General features: G+C 46.0%; 1 protein-coding gene and 1 long non-coding RNA gene across 8 annotated transcripts in view; one reads left to right on the top strand and one right to left on the bottom strand.

Moving 5' to 3' along the window:
- Positions 1 to 10,543, top strand: part of LOC138853588 (uncharacterized) — a 236,210-nt gene extending 225,667 nt beyond the window's left edge. The window contains exons 3-4 of the long non-coding RNA XR_011392761.1: positions 7,979 to 8,082; positions 8,552 to 10,543. This is a non-coding gene — a long non-coding RNA (uncharacterized lncRNA). The remainder of the gene's footprint in view (positions 1 to 7,978; positions 8,083 to 8,551) is intronic.
- LOC128693682 (transforming protein p54/c-ets-1) overlaps positions 1 to 21,102 on the bottom strand; it is a 496,563-nt gene that overhangs the window by 106,259 nt on the left and 369,202 nt on the right. For all 7 annotated transcript variants that reach the window (XM_070091145.1, XM_070091146.1, XM_070091147.1 and 4 more), the window contains one exon: positions 7,941 to 8,057. In XM_070091145.1, the coding sequence (XP_069947246.1) occupies positions 7,941 to 8,057 (117 nt within the window). The remainder of the gene's footprint in view (positions 1 to 7,940; positions 8,058 to 21,102) is intronic.

Raw genomic sequence — 21,102 nt, 5'->3', positions numbered from 1 at the left:
AGTTACACATTCCTATGTGTACGCCTCACTCAGATCTCCCTTTCAATCTTTCATAAATTTCGTTTTTGTATTGAATCACAGGAAAAATTCTTGAGAGGTAATTAACATTTACAACCCTCACTTTAGGTCTACCAGCCTATTTTATCCATTTTGTAAAAAAAAAAATTTTGTATGCATCATTCAACAACAGCAACAATCAGGTATCATCATACTTTTGATAGATCTCTGATGGGTTTTGGCAGTATTCCCTACTCCAGCATCCCCTGCCCTGGGCCAGGTATGCCTGGTTAGCCAGGCCGTTGCTGCTGGCGGCCGCTGGCTCATATATTCATCACAACCTTCTGACCATAAACAGTTAACCACAATCAGCCAACACAACCAGTTAACCACAATCAGCCAACACAACCAGTCAACCACAATCAGATAACACAGTAAGAAATTACCAACCACAATCCGCCAACACCATAAAAAGCTAACAACCACCATCACCTAACACTATAAGCAGCCAACATCACGAGCAGTTAACCACAATCAGCCACACTACAAGCAGCCAACAACCACAATGAACTCACACTACCACCACCACTTACCGGCACCAGTCTATAAGTAATACAATAAAGCCATCAATCGGCAGGGACCTGCATGTGGCTGGATGTGACTACTAGCAATAACAACAACAGCAGCAGCATCACTACCACCACCACCACTTCTACTACTGCAACTACAGCTACTACTACTACTGCTAACACCGCCAATCACCATCAAGATAAAGGAAGTGTCTCCGAAGTCTCTCTCTCTCTCGCTTGGGTGTGTGTGTGTGTGTGTGTGTGTGTGTGTGTGTGTTAGTGAGGGAAAGAAAGAGGAGCAGCAGCAGCACGAGGTGGTGATGGTGGTGAAGAGGGATACAGAACAGAGCAAAACAACGAGTTAAATGTCAGGATAATGAGATGGGCGAGGGATGGCTGGATGGGTCAATCAGATTCGATTGTATCTTTGTCTTCAGCAGAGACTCCTGGGATACCGTCATCCATCTGGTGACTCGTATTACACACCAGCTCCTGCAAGGAATGTGCAAGGCGAATTCCTTGATGTTTTGTGCGTGCCCTGGATGCGTCACCTTATCTTCGGCGGGTAAATGAGGAACAGACATGGGCTTCAACCATTCAGGTTGAACAGCAGTTTGTGGACGAGTGTAAGAAGGGAGGGAGGGAGGGAGGGTGGGCGGTGTCCGCTATCCAGATGACGCCCAGGAGCTGCCTGCCCACCAACCCACCCACTTCCACACTGATACCCTACCCAGCCATCCCTTTCCCTGTTCTACCCTACCTCTCTCTCTGCCCTGTTTTCCCCCCTTACCCTGCCTCACTTCGCTCTGTGCTCTTCCTTCTGCCGCTTTGAGCTAACCTACTTTTATATACCCGTAACCGGCTTCGAGAGTTTGTTTCCAGGCCACCCTGCACCACAGATCATCACAGTGTCGTTGATCCGGTACTTCCTGCAGGAACTTGCTTACTTTTCTATTGAAGACTTCAATCGTCGTTCTGGAAATGTTTCTTTAATCTGCTGGAAAATCACTAACAACTAGAATGGACTACCTAGAATCTACGTGGAGAGTGTTCAGGAGGTCAGTGCCCCCACGGCCTGGTCAATGACCAGACCTCCCTGTGCAATCAGAGCCTGATCAGTCAGGCTGTTACTTCTGGACGCACGCGTACCAACGTTCAAACCGTAGCCCGGCTGTTCAGGTACTGACCTTAGGTATGCGTGAAGTTCCCTCTTGAAGACAGCCAGGGGTCTATTGGTAATCCCCTGAATATATGATGGGAGGCTAGTCTTGGGTCCCTGGCACTTATTGCATTTTCTCTTAGTGTACTTACAACACCCCTGCTTTTCATAGGGGAAATGTTACACCGTCTTCCGAATCTTTCAAAAGAGTGATTTATGTGTTTAGATTTGGGACTAGTCCTTCTAGGATTTTCCAAGTATAAATTATGATGCACCTTTCTCGCCTGCGTTCCAGGAGTAAAGGTAACCTGCAGGTAACTCACAGATAAACTGCAAGTAACCCCTAAGTAACCCCTAGGTAATCTGCTGGTAAACCCATAGTAACCTGCAGGTAACCCCTAGGTAACCTGCAGGTAACTCACAGATAAACTGCAAGTAACCCCAAGTAACCCCTAGGCCCTAGGTAACCTGCTGGTAAACCCATAGGTAACCTGCAGGTAACCCCTAGGTAACCTGCAGGTAAACCCATAGGTAACCTGCAGGTAAACCCATAGGTAACCTGCATGCAAACCCTAGGTAACCTGCAGGTAACTCTTAGGTGACCCACAGGAAACCCACAGATAACCTACAGGTAACCTACAGGTAACCTACAGGTAACCTACAGGTAACCATACATAAGCCATTAGAATATTTTCTCATTTGTAAGCATCTCTTGGTCACTGGAAAGTTTTAGTTAAGATCTATTTGAGATCTATTTGTGATATTTCTAAGATAACTCTAATGCCTATTTTGAAAGACAGGAAGCTGAGGTTAGATACATTTGTGAGTATGTCTTCCATGAGGATGAAAAATAACTGCAAACATAGCTGGATGAGATTCAGTAAAGGCGAAAGGAAGAGGATGAGAAACAGTAAAGGTGAAAGGGTGAGATACGTGAGATACACTAAAGGTAAAAGAGAATGAGAAATGGTAATGGTAAAGGGACAGGGATGAGAAACAGTACAGGAAAAATGAGGATGAGAAACAGTTAGGATGAAAAGATTAGGATGAGAAACAGTAAAAGTAACAGGACGAATATAAGAAACAGAGCATAGTGCCTTGTGGCACTATGACGATGTACAGCATTCAGTACAGGAAGGTACTCTTCTGGCAGTGCCTCACTGTACTGAAATATATATACTTAGCTCGGACTTGACTATTATCTCTTTAATATTGTGAGGGAGGGAGGGTGGGTGGCATAGTGTGAAGGTGCCAGTGTGAGGGGTGCCACAGTGTGGGGGTGCCACAGTGTGAAGGTGCCATAGTGGGGGGTGCCACAATGTGAAGGTGCCACAGTGTGAAGGTGCCACAGTGTGAAGGTGCCACAGTGTGAAGGTGCTACAGTGGGGGGTGCCACAGTGTGAGGCAGGCCACAATATGCACTTAAAATGCAGATGTGAGGTGATTGAGACAGCGGGTGGTGGTGGTGATGCCTGCTGTTCCTTCCCCACCTGGTTTTGGTGGTGTTCTCATCGAAGGGGTGGTGGTGGTGGTGAGGGGAAGGAGGAGGAGGAAGAGGAGGTGGTGGTGAAGGTAGAGGAGGTGGTGGTGGAGGAGGGCTGGAGGCCGCCGCCAGCCAGCTGGTGGTAGGCACAACCTTCACACCTCTCAATTCTCCGAGCGACATCTTGTGGTTTCATTTTTTTTTGTTTGTTTGTTTTTAATGTTGTTTTGCCAAGTGCACTATACCTTCTACATCCATTACTCTTTCTTATACGTGTCCATCACTCAGCTATACCCATTACTCTTTCTTCTACGTGTCCATCATTCATCTATAACCATCACTCTTCCTTTCTCTTCCATCACTCTGGTTCTTCTACATAAGCACACAACCCTGGATAACTGGCAAGTGTAAGAGAAAGTGGTCGACACACCACGGATGAGCACGGTGGAGAGGGAGAGAGAGAGAGAGAGAGAGAGAGAGAGAGAGAGAGAGAGAGAGAGAGAGAGAGAGAGAGAGAGAGAGAGAGAGAGAGAGACAGACAGACAGACAGAGAGAGAAAGAGACAGAGAGAAATCATTATAAGCACTAAACCCATGTGGGTCATTCAACGCAAGGCGTGGTGGAGACTTGATTGTCCGTCAGCTGAGCGCGAGACAGACGCATTTCCTATTTATATTCGCCTAGATAGATGTTTACAGAGACAGAGAGAGACGGAGATTAAGACGTGTTAAAACCGGAGGTAAAGTATTTTAAGAAACGAAGAGGAACTATTGTGTCTCGCTGGAAGCTTCCCACAATAACACCGTCTGCACCAGCGAAGGAGCCCGAGAGATGCGATAAAAACAACATTATCTTCAAGACTTTTCGTTATTTGGTATGGAATACTGGGGCTGGCCCAAGACAGACTGCCCATCGCTGTCTTCCGGCAGCGTTCGGCCGCGGGCGTGGCTCCTGATGCCGCCCTGAGCGAACACGTGTGGGAGGAGATGCTAGATTGAGAGAGCGAGGATAGCATATGCCAGGCGCCGAAGTGAACAGAACGCGCCAGTTGGCTGATAGTGAAATAGGAAGGAACATTATTGTTGATTCTAGATTACCCTCATTACGAGGCTGCACCACGGGCCAGGACGACACACACACACACACACACACACACACGCACAGGAGGCAGGATCCATACATAGCTTGAAGAAAAAGTATGATAAAGCTCATGGAGCAGGAAGTGTGTGGACCTAGTAGCAACCAGTGAAAACTCGGGGCCAGGAGCTATGACTCGACCCCTGCAACCACAAATGAGTAATTAGGTGAGTACACACACACACACACACACACACACACACAAATGCTTGACTTTATTCGTTAAATTCCACATGATTTTCAACAAGAGATTAAAATTATGTACGTAGCCTGAATAAAAAATATAAAAGCGTTCCAGCAACACTACAAGAGACAGAGAAGTCAGACAACCATCACCCACATCCATCGTGCAACAGCAGACAGTAAGAGCAGACATCCATTACTAACAACCATGTTTCGCCCCAACCTACCCCAACTACTAATTCATGTGTCCCCAACCACCATCACAACCGCCCCACACAATCTTCCCCACCACCACTGCTACAAACCAACCCATTACCACCACAGCCCACCATCACCGCAACCACCAGTCTTTCATTAACCCGTGTACTCTACATGTCCTGCAATCCTCCTAGCTGTTATGCATTACTTGTCCACCCAATATTATAGACAATAAGGCACACATTGTGAATTTTTACGGGAATCACACATATTTACTCTCAGTGACAATCACACTCAAATACTCTTACTGACAATCACACATAACATGTACTCTTACTGACAATCACACATAACATGTACTCTTACTGACAATCACACATAACATGTACTCTTATTGACAATCACACCTGTACTCATACTGACAATCCAGAATTCCGGGAAAAAGGAATTTATGTGCATTTGTTATGAATTTCATAGCAGACTGTATTACTCCTTCACAGTAAAGTTGTCAGATTAGCCAATTAAGTACCACGAAAGAAAATACAAAATATAATTTGTGTGTGTGTGTGTGTGTGTGTGTGTGTGTGTGTGTGTGTGTGTGTGTGTGTGTGTGTGTGTGTGTGTGTGTGTGTGTGTCTATGTGTGTCTGTCTCTGTCTTTCTGTCATTAGGAATAATTTTATTAGAGAAATAAATAATGAAACTGAATGTTATAGGAATGCAATTAGAAGCCTACTAGATCTATAACCCACTATGATGACATGACCGTAGATAAGTATGGAGCAACTTGCAGTGTGACCAGACTGACATGTAACTGCCAGGCTGAGGCTTAGTTACAAGTATGTGATATGTTAAGATATCTTAGTAATGAAAATAAGACACTAGATATTTTAAGTAAATTTCCTAAAATTGCTTGCAACTGACGAGTGAACTTGATATAAATTCAGATGTACTTCTGTTAATCCTTTTGATACCTACTTCCTAGGTCTTTTGTGTATCCATGTTCTTGCACTACCGTCCACTGGATGGATATGGGGTGCACAATAAACTAGCCGCTTCGGTGGCAAAAATCTAAATCGACTGATAATCCCACAGATTGTGTACTCTTACAATCTCGCAGATTACGTACTCTTGCAATCCCACATATTATGCACTCTTACAATCCCACACATTATGTACTCTTACAATCCCATATATTATGCACTCATACAATCCCACACATTATGTACTCTTACAATCCCACACATTATGAACTCTTACAATCCCACACATTATGCACTCTTACAATCCCATGCATTATGCACTCTTACAATCCCACACATTATTCACTCTTACTAACACAGGTTATGTTCTGTTCTGCAGTACTCGTCCTTAACTACATCCTCTCAAAACAACTTTTTTTTGGTGTGTGTGTGTGTGTGTGTGTGTGTGTGTGTGTGTGTGTGTGTGTGTGTGTGTGTGTGTGTGTGTGTGTGTGTGTGTATGTGTATGTGTGTGCGCTCACACGCACGTCCACCAGGTGTACACACGTGCACTCAGAGCCACGTGCAGCTGTACATTAACATAGGAAGCGTGCGAGTCGGGAAGTGTGTGTCACAGGTGGAGGATGGAACTACAACTACCGCAGCAGCTGTCTTTCAGACCTGTGTTGGCGAACGGTGGGTCGAGACTCCAGTCTCCTTGCACTGAATTAACCACTTGGGTTTAAGGCCTCACGCAATGATTAATAATAAGATAATTCCTGTAAAATTATATTATTATTATAATATAATTAAGATTTGAAGGTATTATTATTTTATTATTAGTGAATTCGTATAAGCTGGAGGTGGACGTGAGAGGGTTTGGTAATGTGTGTTTGGCTGGATAAATGTGGGGTGGGTTCGAGTAGCCTAGGGTGGGCGTGAGTAACCTGGGGTAGGCATGGATTGCCTGGGATGGGCGTGGGTAACCGCCGTGGGTGGGCGTGGGGTCAGCCCGCCTCAAGGCAGGCACGGGCGTGGGCCAGCTGGCAACGCTAGTGTTTACAGCTATAATTTCACCCTGCATTAAGGTTATATCATTAGTGGTGGGCACGTGGGTCTTGCCCACACCCCACCCACCATACCCACTTCCCAAGCTACTACCCAAGCCACATCCTGCACCGGCTTCCCCCTCCCCCCTCTCTCTCTTTCCCTCAAGATAGGGCTGGATTATTATCATTACTCTTCTCTGGAAGCCATTCCACATCTGAGGAATAATAGAAAGTTAGGTATGATAAAAGAATTGGAGAGCGTCCATTCCTTGGATAAAGATCCCTCTCACTTGCTTCAAGACATCCTCTTGATAGAAGCTGAGCTGGAGAGGCGTTCACCCCCGAAACCTTCTCCAGGTATGAGAGAAAAACTGCCTCGAGGTTGCTCCGGGTAGTTTTTCTCCTGGGGGATCCCCCAGGAGGCCTGATCCACCAGGCCTCCTGGTGGATCAGGGTCTGATCGACCAGGCTGTTACTGCTGGCCACACCTAATCCAACATACGAACCGCAGCCCGGCTGGTTGGGCACTGACTTTAGGTATCTATCCAGTTCCCTCTTGAAGGCAGCCATGCTTGCATTATATGTTGCACCTTTGACGATTCTTCCTTTGGTAAGGAGTGGTTTCTGTGTGCAGATTTGAGACCAATCCCTCTAGGATTTTCCAGGTGTAGATTATGATGCATCTCGCCTGCATTCCAAGGAGCGCAGGTCAAGGGACTACAAAGGCTCCTAGTAATCAAGGTGCGTAACTGAATTTATATGTACCTTCCTCACATCAGGGGAGGGGGAAACAACGGTGAGATTACCTATTTGCAATTATTTCAAAGAGTTCGGTCCCAGACCAGGCCGACCGCGTAATAGCCTGATGAGCAGGAATGAAGAGGAGGCCATTTATGAGGAACTGAGAAGTTGGGTCAGACGCCGAGATTCAACCCCAGCAATGACAACTAGGTGTGTGTGCGTGTGTTCGTGCGCGCGCGCGCGCACACACACACACACACACACACACACACACACACACACACACACACACAGGATTTATGAAGAGATGTAGTGGAGACCTATAACAAGTACGAAACTAGGAAGATTGTAGAGTAATTCAAGAGATGCATTTCAACCCCTGCTCACATAAACACATACGGGGCCAGGAGCTATAAATCAACCCAATCAAGCATAAGTAAGTACACACAACCATTCACTTTACCTTTGGTGATGTTGTGTTTCTCTCTCTCCTTCTCCCAGGACGCGAACGACGCCCTGAGAGCATCTGTCATCTTCTTGGTGGTGCCAGGGGTCAGAGGAGGCACTGGCGCCGGCAGGTCTGCAAAGAACCCAAGCAAAGCGAGGTGAGCTAAAGTATACGAACACACACACACACACACACACACACATAGAGAAATCAATGAATACAGTCGGTGAGGAAACACTCCCTCAAACTTATCTACGGAAATATGCGACACCTTGTGTGTGCTTTGCCCTAATATGTTGCGCATGAGCATGACCTCGTACACAACACATTGGTACCACAATACCCAGCACAGATGCCAAAAAAAAAAAACGGAAGATTTTCATCTATTAGACTATGGGAAATAAATTACTATAAATATACTCAAGAAAACGCTAAATCTGAATGGGTCATACCGCATTTGGGTACAGACAGTAACAATGCTAAATAGCTACACACTCCAGCACAGAGAACCTCAGACCAGTAGAAGGCTGAAGACACCGTCAGATCTGGTTACATAACGAAATGATATAAAGCTCTCGTAATCATTTTTTTACTAGTGAATAATGAAAATGTTTCTTCTTTTTCAGGTCACACTACCTTGGTGGGAAACGGCCGATGTGTTAAAAAAATCAAGGGATATTAATGGAGAATAAACCAGCTTTCAAGAGGTCAGGAGAGTAATTGTAGCCTCGTCCTGGATATTACAGTATGGATTACTCTTAAAGGGAATTTAGGTACGTTAAGGCGTGTCCTGATCAGCCGGGCTGCAGTGTATATGTAACACTGCGTGCTGCTGGCGTCAGCCGCCTGATGGAGCAGCAGATCAAGCAAGAGTGGGGAGAGAGAGACAAAATGCAAACACTTAGGACATACGGAACGTTATAGGCTTGAGCCTATGAACTCCGATAAGGAAGCACAGAATAGCTGGACCATGCTAAAGCACCGGGCACCTGGAGGACACTTAACCAGCTAGCCACCAAGATATTCAGTTTATTAAATAGCTATCCAGTTAGTCAGTCGACCAACTATCCACCCAGTTAGCCAGTCGACCAACTAGCCACCCAGTTAGTCAGTCAACCAATTAGCCACCCAGTTAGCCAGTCGACCAATTAGCCACCCAGTTAACCAGTCAATCAACTATCTACCAAGTTAGCCAGTCAACCAACTAGTCACCCAGATAGCCAATCAACTAGTCACCCAGTTAACCAGTCAACCAACTAGCCACCCACTTAGCCGGCCATGACAACGTTCACTCTACAACACACACAGAAGCACCACAACTTAAGACAACACCTAACTGATCCAACGTCTTCACACGAGCCAAGACCGTTAAGGCAACAAACTCTATCCCTCCTCTCCTCCCCATCCCTTTTTCTTACCCTCATCTTTCCCCCACCTCCCTACCTTAACCCTCTTTCCTTCATCCCCTCCCCTCCTCCACCGTACCCAACCCTCTTTCCCAAATCTCCAGTGCCTCTGCTGGAAGTACTGCAGTGGGTAAAAATGACTCCATGAACGCACTATAAAATGAATCCCCAGAGAGGTGTGTGTGTGTGTGTGTGTGTGTGTGTGTGTGTGTGTGTGTGTGTGTGTGTTGGTACGCGCACGCGCGTGCGTGCGGACGCGTGCCCGGACATGTGAGGGGTGAGGGAGGGGAGGTGAATAGGACAGCTGGAGAGAGGAAAAATAATAGAGTGCGGGTAGGTCAAATGTGATACCGGATATGGGAGTATGAGTGTACGTGCGTGTCTTGAGTGCGTGTCTTGTACGCGTTTCGTAGATTTGCGTGTTACAGGCATATGTACGTGCCTTCACTGAGTATATGGGTGCACTCCATGCGTATTTAGGTGTGTATATGCGACTGGGTGAGGGTGCATGTTCCCTATTCCTTGCCTGGATATGTATATGTGTGTGTGTGTGTGTGTGTGTGTGTGTGTGTGTGTGTGTGTGTTTTCCTCGAGGAGAGGAAGGGAAAAGGTAAGGGAAGAAGAGGGAGGAATAGGGAGGGAAGAGATACGGAGGACGAAACGAGCGGGGAAGCAACGGTCGCTCATAAAACAGGAGGAAACAGTGGAAGGGGAAACAAAAGGTGAATGTGTAACGTGACCGCTCAACCTGCGGGAGTGGGCGGGTTCTTCCCTCAAGACGCACGCCCACACGCCTGTAGAGGAACCACGACTCTTCAACACCCTCCCTTAATGCATAAGGGGCTGGTGGCCTGGTGGCTAAAGCTCTCGTTTCACACGGCGAGTATCCGGGTTCGATTCCTGCCAAGGGTAAAAGCATTGGGAGTGTTTCTTTTCACTGGTTGTCTGTTTCCCATCAGTAAAATGGGTACCTGGGTGTTAGTCGACTGGTGTAGGTCGCATCCTGGGACAAAAGTGACCTAATTTCCGGGAAATGCTCTGCATAACATGCGGCTTTCTATAGAATAGTATGTCATTGATATCACCTAGGCCTGTATACCTCAAATCAGTTCCTGATTAGCTGGATTGTGATGAATAAGCTACTGCGGTCGGCGGGCACTAACAGCTTCATCCATGAGGCCAGTAACCAGGTCTGGTCTAGGACTGGGCCGCGGGGACAGTTACTTCCGGAGCGACTCAAGTTAAACTCAACATTCAGTCATGTGCAAAGTTAAGATTGTGGAAGGACAAAGGAGACCACAGACGAAATACAGCCTAAGAGGTTAAAGGATCTTGGGGGTAAGCATCATAACGAGCACATCGCCTGAGGCGCACAGTAACCAAATAACTGCTGCAGCATACGGGCGCCTGGTAAACCTGAGAACAGCGTTTCGTCATCTAAGTAAGGAGTCATTTAAGACACTACACCATGTACGTCAGGCCCATATTGGAGTATGCAGCACCGGTATGGAACCCACACCTGGTCAAACACGTCAAGAAATTAGAGAAAGTGCAAAGGCTTGTAACAAGACTAGTCCCGGAACTGAGGGGTTTGTCCTACGAGGAGAGGCTAGGGAACTCAACCTGACAACACTAGAAGAGAGAAGGATAGTGGATGACATGATAGCAACATATAAAATACTGAGGAATTGGCAGGTTGGATAGGGACGGAATGTGTCAGAAATGTGACGCAGCAACAAGGGGTTAAAAACTCAGATGAGCCCCAGGGATGTTAGGAAGTATTTCTTCAGCCATAGTGATGTAGTGGAAGCAGGACCCATACACTGCTTTAAGAAGAGGAATGATAAAGCTCATGGAGCAGGAAGAGAGTGGACCTAGTAGCGACCAGTGAAGAAGCGGGGCCAGGAGCTATGACTAAACCCTTGTAACCACAATTAGGTGTGTGTGTGTGTGTGTGTGTGTGTGTGTGTGTGTGTGTGTGTGTGTGTGTGTGTCAGGATATGACACTGGAGAGTTTTCATTTGAATGGTAAGCAGTGAGTAGACGATCAGGTCAGGCGCAATGAATAAGGAAGCGTAGGTGGGGAAGGGTAGGTGAGAGCGTCACCGGGCGCTGGGCAGGTGGGGAAGCCTGTACCTGGAGTTTACCTGGAGAGAGTTCCGGGGGTCAACGCCCCCGCGGCCCGGTCTGAGACCAGGCCTCCTGGTGGATCAGAGCCTGATCAACCAGGCTGTTGCTGCTGGCTGCACGCAAACCAACATACGAGCCACAGCCCGGCTGATCCGGAACTGACTTTAGGTGCTTGTCCAGTGCCAGCTTGAAGACTGCCAGGGGTCTGTTGGTAATCCCCCTTATGTGTGCTGGGAGGCAGTTGAACAGTCTCGGGCCCCTGACAGGGATAGTTTGTCAATCGCTAGGGCACATTTTCACTACTTCCACCTTGCTACCCCAATTCCCACTGCATATCAGCGTATTTGCGGCAACATGCAATGTGATCAATATGGTCTAAGTGTACAAACTCCAAAGGTTGGCATACAAGACACATCATCAAGAGAAACCCTGCTACGACTGAGTGCACAGCTGAGAGAGAAATCAAGATTCCCTGCAATCAATAATCCTTGTTGGCATCACAATCTATCCCTGCAGAGTGGCAAGCTATATGTCTGGAATTAATCTTACATATATACCCATGCTTTCTGACATCTATATCAATGCGGCTGATCATAGCAAAGAATTCAAACTCAAATATGGGGATTTGGATCATAAGTACTAATTTATTCCAACTGGACAGGAGCCACTTGGTCTTTCTCAAGGAACTGGCTTCCAGGCTCGTTGACGCCAGAAGCTGTAGTTGGTATCACCTATGCTACCGTGTTCTGTGAAAACTTTCCCTCATTTCTCCTGTTACCACTCTTGCAACATTGCAAAGCTCCTGATGACTCACTGAGAAGTGTGAAAGTACTTGAGCTGAAGATTTCCACCCCCCGTGGCTTGTCTTGCGTATATATGAGCAAGAGCGAGCGAGCATGACCCACAAATGGTAAGGGATTTCAAAACTGAGGGGGAGGAAACATCCAGTTTTGGGAAACCTTTGCTATCGCTGTAATCTGAGCCCAGACCTCGAACGCCACCGTGGGTTTGTAAGTGCCACTAACAGGGCCACAGTGCCACTGATGTTTTAGTGCCACTAACAGAGCCACGGAGCAACTGTCTGTCACACTGCCACTCAAAAGGATTACAATGCTCCTAATGTTACCTTTAAAGCCAATAACAGAACCACAATGCTGCTATTCTTGATTTTAGTAAGTGCCACTAACAGGTCACAATGCTACTTACGTTCATTTAAGTGACACGTTATTAAAACATCCGAGCCTCATCTTACAACACGGAAGCAATTACTATTATTAATAATAATAAGAATGCATAAAAAGGTACAATACCGTTACTAGCTAATTTTCCAAGTCGGACTGAAACGTCGTCATAAGTTTCTTTCTCCTTGGCGCGGGTTATTTGTATAGTAATAATAATAATAATCATAATTAGAAACTCAAAATTCACAACATCTAAGAGTCTCAATTCAACTCATTCTTCAAATACAGGGAGAAAGGAGAGTTGGGTGAGAAAGGCGAGATAAGGAATGAGTTGGAAGCTGGGAAAGGGAAGGGAATGAGTCCGGGGATGGGTAGGGAGAAGAGACAGAGCTAGGGTGCCGGAGCGAGCCGAGGCACGGTAGGGGTGAGGAAGGTTGGGGATGGATGGGGGTGGTGGCGCACGCCGTCACACGATACCAAGCACATGCCCGCTCACATATGGTGCCACACCCGCTCTTTATGGCACTCCCATGTCATACCCTGTGTCACTCCTCCGTCACACCTTCCACTTTGGCCCACTTCTCTCACAAATCCCCACTTCACTACTACAACACTGCCAGGGATATTATGGAAACAATTCTCTGTCACTTTTACAGAGTTATCCTGGGTTAAATTTACATAATATACTTTTATGTGCTCATGTGTGCGCTCGCTAATGTAAAAAAATGTATGTTACGTACGCAAAGTCTGAATAAAATCTTATACAATTATTATTAATAATTAATAATGTATGTTAAGCGCTAATCCCATGTCGGTCATTTATCTCTGAAATGTAGTCCAAAATTCTCTGCACCCACCCGCTTTTCCTTGTGTCTTATGTCGTGCCGAATAAATAAAAATCGTCAGTTAGGAAGAACAGCTACCTGTCTGCTGGTCTGATCAACAAGGTCCATAATAAATACAATAATCACTAAAAATGCATCATAATAATAATGATGTTATATACACAAGTATGTTGTAGTCAGAATACAAGCAGCCGTCAGGACGCGTAAGAAAACTGACAATAATGTACCATTGATAAAATGTACACTCCAAGAACAATACAAAATACTTCTGTCCGTAAAGAGGTCAAGGCAGCTGCCATGGTCGCGACCACTACCAGTCACCTCCATCACCACGACCACCAACACTACCAGTCACCTCCATCAGCACCCCACCAGTCACTACTACCACCACTTCTCTGCACTATTCCTTCTCCCCACCTTCACAACGCCATCAATACCACAACACAGCCACCACCAACAAGTCATTTCTATCACCACCACCACCGCCAACAGTCACCTCCATCACCACCCTTTTCAACACTACCACTCCTTGCCACCTTCGCAGCTCCCTCAGTACCACATCACCACCACTGCAACACCACTTACTACTACACTACCACAGCGCGGAAATCACTAAAAATAACTGCCACAGATGAAGTACATCGACAGTTACCTGAGATATAAGAAATAATGATAGAAATCAGAAGTTTTCACAGGGGAATTTAGTGCCAGAGCAGATAAATTGTGATAGCTCTGCCACCCTGCGGGCCGCTGGCACCAACTACCTGGTTGACCACGCAGTCAGCAGGGAAGTTAAACCTCAAGGCCGGCCTCCGAAATATTGCTGGAACGAAGACAAAAAAAAATCAAGAATAAACTGGAGAACTATATTATGCAAGTGTTTAATCAGCCTGGCTATGTGATGGCAAGGTGGGTCTACGGGAGGCTAACACTAACAGCATTTTTGACCAGGCAGTAAACAGAAAAAACCGTCCTCTGGCCGAGGTCCGGAAGTAGAGCAACTCTCAAAACCGGTCAGAGGTTAAACGCAACGGTATCAGACGACCAGCGATCGTACACTCATGTTGAAGCGTTAGACTGGCAAGAGTTCGTACAGCGACTTGGAAATGGAAGGTAACAGAGTCAAGGGAAGGGGTATCTCCTGTTTCTTGGATCAAGAACCCTTCGCAGGCATCAAGGTATCCTCCCCTTGAATGAAAGCACCACCGCAAAATGTTGCTCTTCTCGCCAAAAATCACAGAGACGTCTGACAGTGACAGTAATCAATCAGTCAGAGCCAAAATAACCCCAGTGACGTGAGTCACTTCAACTCACAGTACCACAATGAAAAACAAAAAAAATAACAGTGATAAACACAGAGCATCAATAGGATCTAACAATCTCAGGAGGTTGCCCATTGCCTGTCTTGCCAATGAAAGTTTCCGAATTTTGTCTACCCTCGCAGAAAAGCCTGAAGCCATTCTTCCCTTTTAACTCCCTATTGGACCAGCCAGTTGCTGTTAGCGGCTTGCTAGCCAGCATAACCATCAGTCGCATTCTAGTTGATCTAGTGTTCAGTGTAGGTAGTAGTCACTTTTCTTCTAGGAAAATGATAATCAGACCCGTCATCAATTCGAGATTACACTCGCAAGATCACAGTAAAGTGATGACATTACCGGGATCCATCTGTAGAGGTGATGACCCCAGACAGCATCAACAGGCAGCCGGAAGAAAATCTACACAAATAACGCACACTCTAGCGAGAGAATTATAGAGGGCGCTTCGGTCCCTCATGAGCCATTATTGACTAGTAGTTCGAACCCCTGTATTGTGACTTTCATTCTTCAAACAGCATGGTAGTCTGGCCATTATCAATAACTTGAGCGTAACAAAATGGATAATCTCAGCGCCAAGTTAATACGATTAGTCACAGAGCCACGATAATAATCACTGAGCCTCCAGCACCACCGCGCAATGATTTAATGTTTTTATGTGAAAATGAACTTAGTACTGGTAGAGGTGCAGCGACCCCTATTCCTCAAAACCAGTTCCTCATCAGCCAGGTTGTGGTGTGTGCGCGGGTACCAACAGCCTGATCTATCAGGCCAGCAACCAGGTCTGATCTGGTCTTGGACTGGGCAGCGGAGGAGGTGACCTGGAAGCGACTACAGGCTACCTGGCTCTCTCGGTTCCCTCTAACTCTTTTTTTCCCTTTGCTCAAGACCAAGCAACAGGTCTTGACGGGTGGGGGGGGGGACGCGTAGGCGGGAGATATAGGGGGAGAGGGGAAAGGGTGTATAACCTGTTGGCCGCCACCACGTGCACGCCATCCGCTGCCAACACGTGGTGGAGGGCGTGGGAAGCACCTTCTTTCCTCGACCAAGGGAAGGAAGGGAAAGTGTCACGCTCTGGGTACTGTCACATGATGTACTGCTCTGCTGGCACGATAAAACCTCACTGCAGAAATTCTTTCCCTTTTCAATTTCGTTGCGTGTGTGTGTGTGTGTGTGTGTGTGTGTGTGTGTGTGTGTGTGTGTGTGTGTGTGTGTGTGTGCGTGCGCGTGTGTGTGTCATGTGCACATGAATAGTGTTATCTCAGGTACACATTAGTGTGATGTCCCCTTAGATGCAAATGAGCGTGCCCCCTCAAGTGGGTGGTGTGCCCTCAGAAACACGTACTGTCCCCTCTGATGGGAAACTCAACAATTTACCACTTTCTTCTTCCCCTTTTTAGTCACAAATACTAGACAAAATCCCTTGATTCTTTTCAGATATTTTTTCCTGTTTATTTCACAGTTTAACAGGAAAACATGAGCTTCGCGAGAAAAGGGTTAAGGCTGGCAAAGGGGCTCTTGATCCAAGGAATTGGAGTTGCTCTTGTTTAAAGCTGAATTGCAAGCCATTTCCAAGGTGCTGTGCGACTCGTAAGAGTTTATCGCTTTCTCGTCTACTACCTAGAGATCGTTCCGAGGGTCAACGCCCCCGCGGCCCAGTCCTTGACCAGGCCTTCCGGTACATATAATTAATCAATTACCATTTCTTCATTATATGCCTCTTACACTTCGCGAGAACATAAGTCCATTATATCACTCGAGAATTCACGAAGATAGAATTCTATTATTTATTACATGTCTAAGAATCCCCTCGTGAGAAACAAAACGAGCGCCTGCTGAGCTCCCAGCAGATCATCCAGCGGTGCTCATACCTCCAACGAGGTGTTCAGCCTCCTCCCGAGGTCTTCAGCCTCCCCCAGAAGTGTTGTGCCTCCCCCTGAAGGTGTTCAGCCTCCCCCAGAGGTGTTCAGCCTATCCCCGAGGTGCTCAACCTGCCTCGTAAAAGCGACACTGTAAGAGCCTCGCAAAAGCCTGAGTATCCATCACGGAACCACAGACATAATGTGGTCAGGCATTACTTAGAGAGTCTTGGACGGTTGCGAACAGTACTTCCTCCCACTTAAAACAGTCAGCGTGGGGATACCAACACTGAGGGATTACCATATGGTAGTCTCTTCGCTGCCGAATTTATGCCTTTTATGTATTTCGCTGTACCTAAATATATTTGGCATTTTATGACTCACGAGAGATTGGGGCGGTTGTTTTGTCAGTGTAGGTAAATGGAGGTTAAAGTGTCTTATCCCAACCTAACCTCAACTGAATATCAATTCTGGTAAAAAGTTTGTATACCTTTCACTGGTTTCGAGGAGTTTTTTACCGTCGTAGCTCGGGCTGAAGCCAGAATTTCCAGGCAGAAATCAGCTAATGTGCGAAACGTTCGTCCTATTTGGAGGACAGGATGGGTCAGGAATCACTTGAGGGCTGCAAGCGAGAGTGAAAGAGGGGAAGTGAGGGCGGGAGAGTGAGAGGGTTAAGGGAAAGTGTTATGGCTCCATTCGAGGTGAGGGGAGGGGACAGCTGCCTGGGAACTGACGACACCACATGTGTAGGCTGCCAAGGAAGGCAGACGAGGAAGGTAAGGAGGGACAGGCGGTACCACTTTCCCAGGCAACCAGAGGAGAACAGTGCAAGTAGCAGGAAAGAAGAGAAAGTTGAAGTGGAAGATGGAGAAGAGCCAGGCATGTAGAGGGAGCAGAGACAAGCAGCTAGGGAGAGAGAGAGAGAGAGAGAGAGAGAGAGAGAGAGAGAGAGAGAGAGAGAGAGAGAGAGAGAGAGAGAGAGAGAGAGAGAGAGAGAGAGAGAGAGAGAGAACCATGTTCTCATGGGAAGGAACTAACTTTCTGGGAATCTGATACAGTGTTCCTTGGAATGCACTTTGTCCCCGAGCTTCCTGGGACCTCGGTCTTAAAGCTCCGTAATGAAGCGTTCGACGCCGCCTCTGAGGTGGTGACGCCTGTGGAAAATGTTTTCAGTCTTTTTCTTTTATTTATGTTGAGTGATATAACGACGCAATTCGTGAAAATGTGAAGAAAGAGGAGCGGAGAAAGAAAGCAAGGAAGAGGAAGCCTAGAAACTCGAGAAATGGAAATAGAATGGAAAGAGGTTTATGAAAGATAGAGAGAGAGGAAAGAACGAACGGTGGGACAGAGAAGACGGCAAAAATCAGCAGTGACTGGGAAAAATTTACAGATTGGACAATATATCACCGGAAAAATAAAGTAGGAAAATTAGGTTAATCTAGGTGTCAGGAATTTTTCCTACTAAGAAGTAAAGCTGAACCTGACTTCTTGTTACACTATCCCTGACTATTGTTAGGTAAGACACATATGCAACGGTTAGGTATCTTTATTTCGAAACGTTTCGCCTACACAGTAGGCTTCTTCAGTCGAGTACAGAAGAAGCCTACTGTGTAGGCGAAACGTTTCGAAATAAAGATACTTAACTGTTGCATGTGTGTCTTACCTAACAACCTGTCGGTATTTTATACCATTTTAATGTTCACTCATCCCTGACTGTTGTCAAGAGTCTAACTAGAAACAGGCGTGGCCAGGTCGTAGTGCTTCTGTATATAACCTAGGTCATCTATGCATTATATGCATTTCTATGCATGTTCACGTATACATTATATGGTGTGAAATGAAGATTACAACAGAAAATAATAACTGAAAAGTATAAAGAGGATATAAACAAGAATATAAAAACATCATACAATAACTAAACCTTCAAGGGGGCACCGTGATGACAATTAAAGGTCCTGATCCAAGAAAATGGAATGAACCGTCCCTTTGAATCAAAACAGATTACTTCCCGTTCCCCAGGGGCTATACGACCTCCTCAGCTTCGTCATCGGGATCCTCTCTTAAGTGCGAGATACTAGTGAAGTGTCAGCCACGGTAGTATGACTTCATACACTCCACTGAGAGTCGTGTTAAGATCACTGTGTGTGAAAGTCCATTAAACAAGACGGCGTCTGTGAACGCGTAGAAAAGTGACAAGACAACTTTGGCAGAGGACCAACTTTCAGTATGGCTATCATTTCTAACATGCAAGTGAGGGGATCTTGATCCAAGGCAGTGAACGTATCTTCCGTTTCCTCGAGTAGAACCTGATTGCCTTTCATCCCCACCCCCATGTCTCCTACGAATTTAACACTCCCAAGAATGTAATAATAATAATAATAATAATAATAATAATAATAATAATAATAATAATAATAATATGGCTTCTAACATAAAATGAACATTAGAGAAAATTTTAATAAAACAGCTGTATGATGGATGTGTGACTTGATAAAGCACATTATGTGGGCGAAACGTTGTCAATAACGGTTCACAGAATACTGAATTTGTTTCTTTTAGCAAAATAAACGTTATTTTTGTCAGCAAGAAGAATGCTACTCTTGCGTACTGTTAGAAACGACGCGGCCAATTTCATTAAAGTATTGGAGAGAGCAAGAAAAGCAGGAAATAGAGTAAACACCGGAAGTGTCTGCGTGAGGAGTAGCAGTACGAACCAGATTGCTATGAAGTGTTTTAGACGGACGAAATACAAGTTTAACACTCAGAGGACGAAGACTGTTATGAAGATTTTATGTGAGAATGACTGTTCGTGAGTAGGACCTGCCCATCATGGACCCGTAGGCCTGCTACGCTGTTCCTCCTTATGATGTTTAGATATAACGACGGAACTGGTAGTAGGATGTAGTAAAGAGAGTAAACATCACGGGGGACGTGTAATTTAGTTATAGAGCGTTCGCCCCACAACGTTTAGAACCTAGGGTTCAATTCTTGGCCTGAACGAAGGGTGTGAACAAGTTTCTTTATAAATGTTATTCGTAAATTACACTTTAAAATGAAGGAGAGAGAGAGAGAGAGAGAGAGAGAGAGAGAGAGAGAGAGAGAGAGAGAGAGAGAGAGGAAGGGAGGGAGGGAGGGATAGATGCCTGGTTCTCATGAAGAACACAAATGGGGAAGTGAAAAATTGAGTGGGAGGGGTCCGAGATGGAGGTAAAGAGGGTAATGAGTGTCAGAGGTCAGGTGGTGGACACCTGTGATGGTGTCGTGGGTCACTGCTCAGTCATGGCTTCACACGCACCACCCTCGCTGCCCCCGTGTGAAGCTAACCTCTAAGAAGCGAGGAGTTCACTAATAGAGGGTGAGGGGACGGTGAGAAAAGGAAAGAGAATGAGGGGAAACGACAGAACGACGGGACATAAACGAAGAAAAATAAGAAGGTACATGTCCTTCAGAGAGAAATGAGCGAAGGAACATGTATTTGTGAGATGACTGGAGAGACGTGAGAGCTAGTGTATATTTTGAAGAACAAGACTACATTCGAAACCTTCCAGGCTTTCCTGATCAAACATGTTGTTGCTGGTCTACAGATCCATCACAGCCTGGATGATCCGGCACTTACCTGGAGGTTACCTGGAGGTTATTCCGGGGATCAACGCCCCCGCGGCCCGGTCCACGACCAGGCCTCCCGATGGATCAGGGCCTGATCAACTAGGCTGTTACTGCTGGCCGCACGCAGTCCGACGTACGAGCCACAGCCCGGCTGATCCGGCACTGACTTTAGGTATCTGTCCAACTCTCTCTTGAAGGCAGCCAGGGGTTTATTGGCAATTCCCCTAATGCTTGATGGGAGGCTGTTGAACAGTTTTGGGCCCCGGACACTTATGGTGTTTTCTCTTAGTGTACCAATGGCGCCCCTACTTTTTATTGGCGGCATTTTGCATCGCCTGCCCAGTCTTTTACTTTCGTAGGGAGTGATTTCTGTGTGCAGATTTGGGACCATTCCTTCCAAGATTTTCCAAGTGTAGATTATGATATATCTCTCCCTCCTGCGTTCCAACGAGTACAAGTCAAGTGCTTTCAAGCGTTCCCAGTAGTTAAGGTGCTTGACAGAACTTATACGTGCAGTAAAGGATCTCTGTACACTCTCTAGATCTGCGATTTCACCTGCTTTGTATGGAGATGTTAATGTACAGCAGTATTCCAGCCTAGAGAGAACAAGTGAACAATTTATTCTGTATTAGTACTGTAACGTTCATTCAATTTAAGTTGCGTCCACCTTCTATTTCACAAAAAAGTGCTGGTAATTTTTCTTACAGTGACGATTCCTATCAAAAATACGTCCATAAATCAACCTCGTAGGTTTGAGAAAATACATAAAACTGGCGTGGCGATAAAATAAACATTATAACCATAATTTTGGACAATTTATAATACACCCGTTTTCCG

Source organism: Cherax quadricarinatus, chromosome 34 (assembly GCF_038502225.1).
Source record: "Cherax quadricarinatus isolate ZL_2023a chromosome 34, ASM3850222v1, whole genome shotgun sequence".
Lineage (NCBI taxonomy): Eukaryota > Metazoa > Arthropoda > Malacostraca > Decapoda > Parastacidae > Cherax > Cherax quadricarinatus.
The sequence above is the reverse complement of the archived record's forward strand: the minus strand, read 5'-3'. Positions and strand labels throughout refer to the sequence as shown.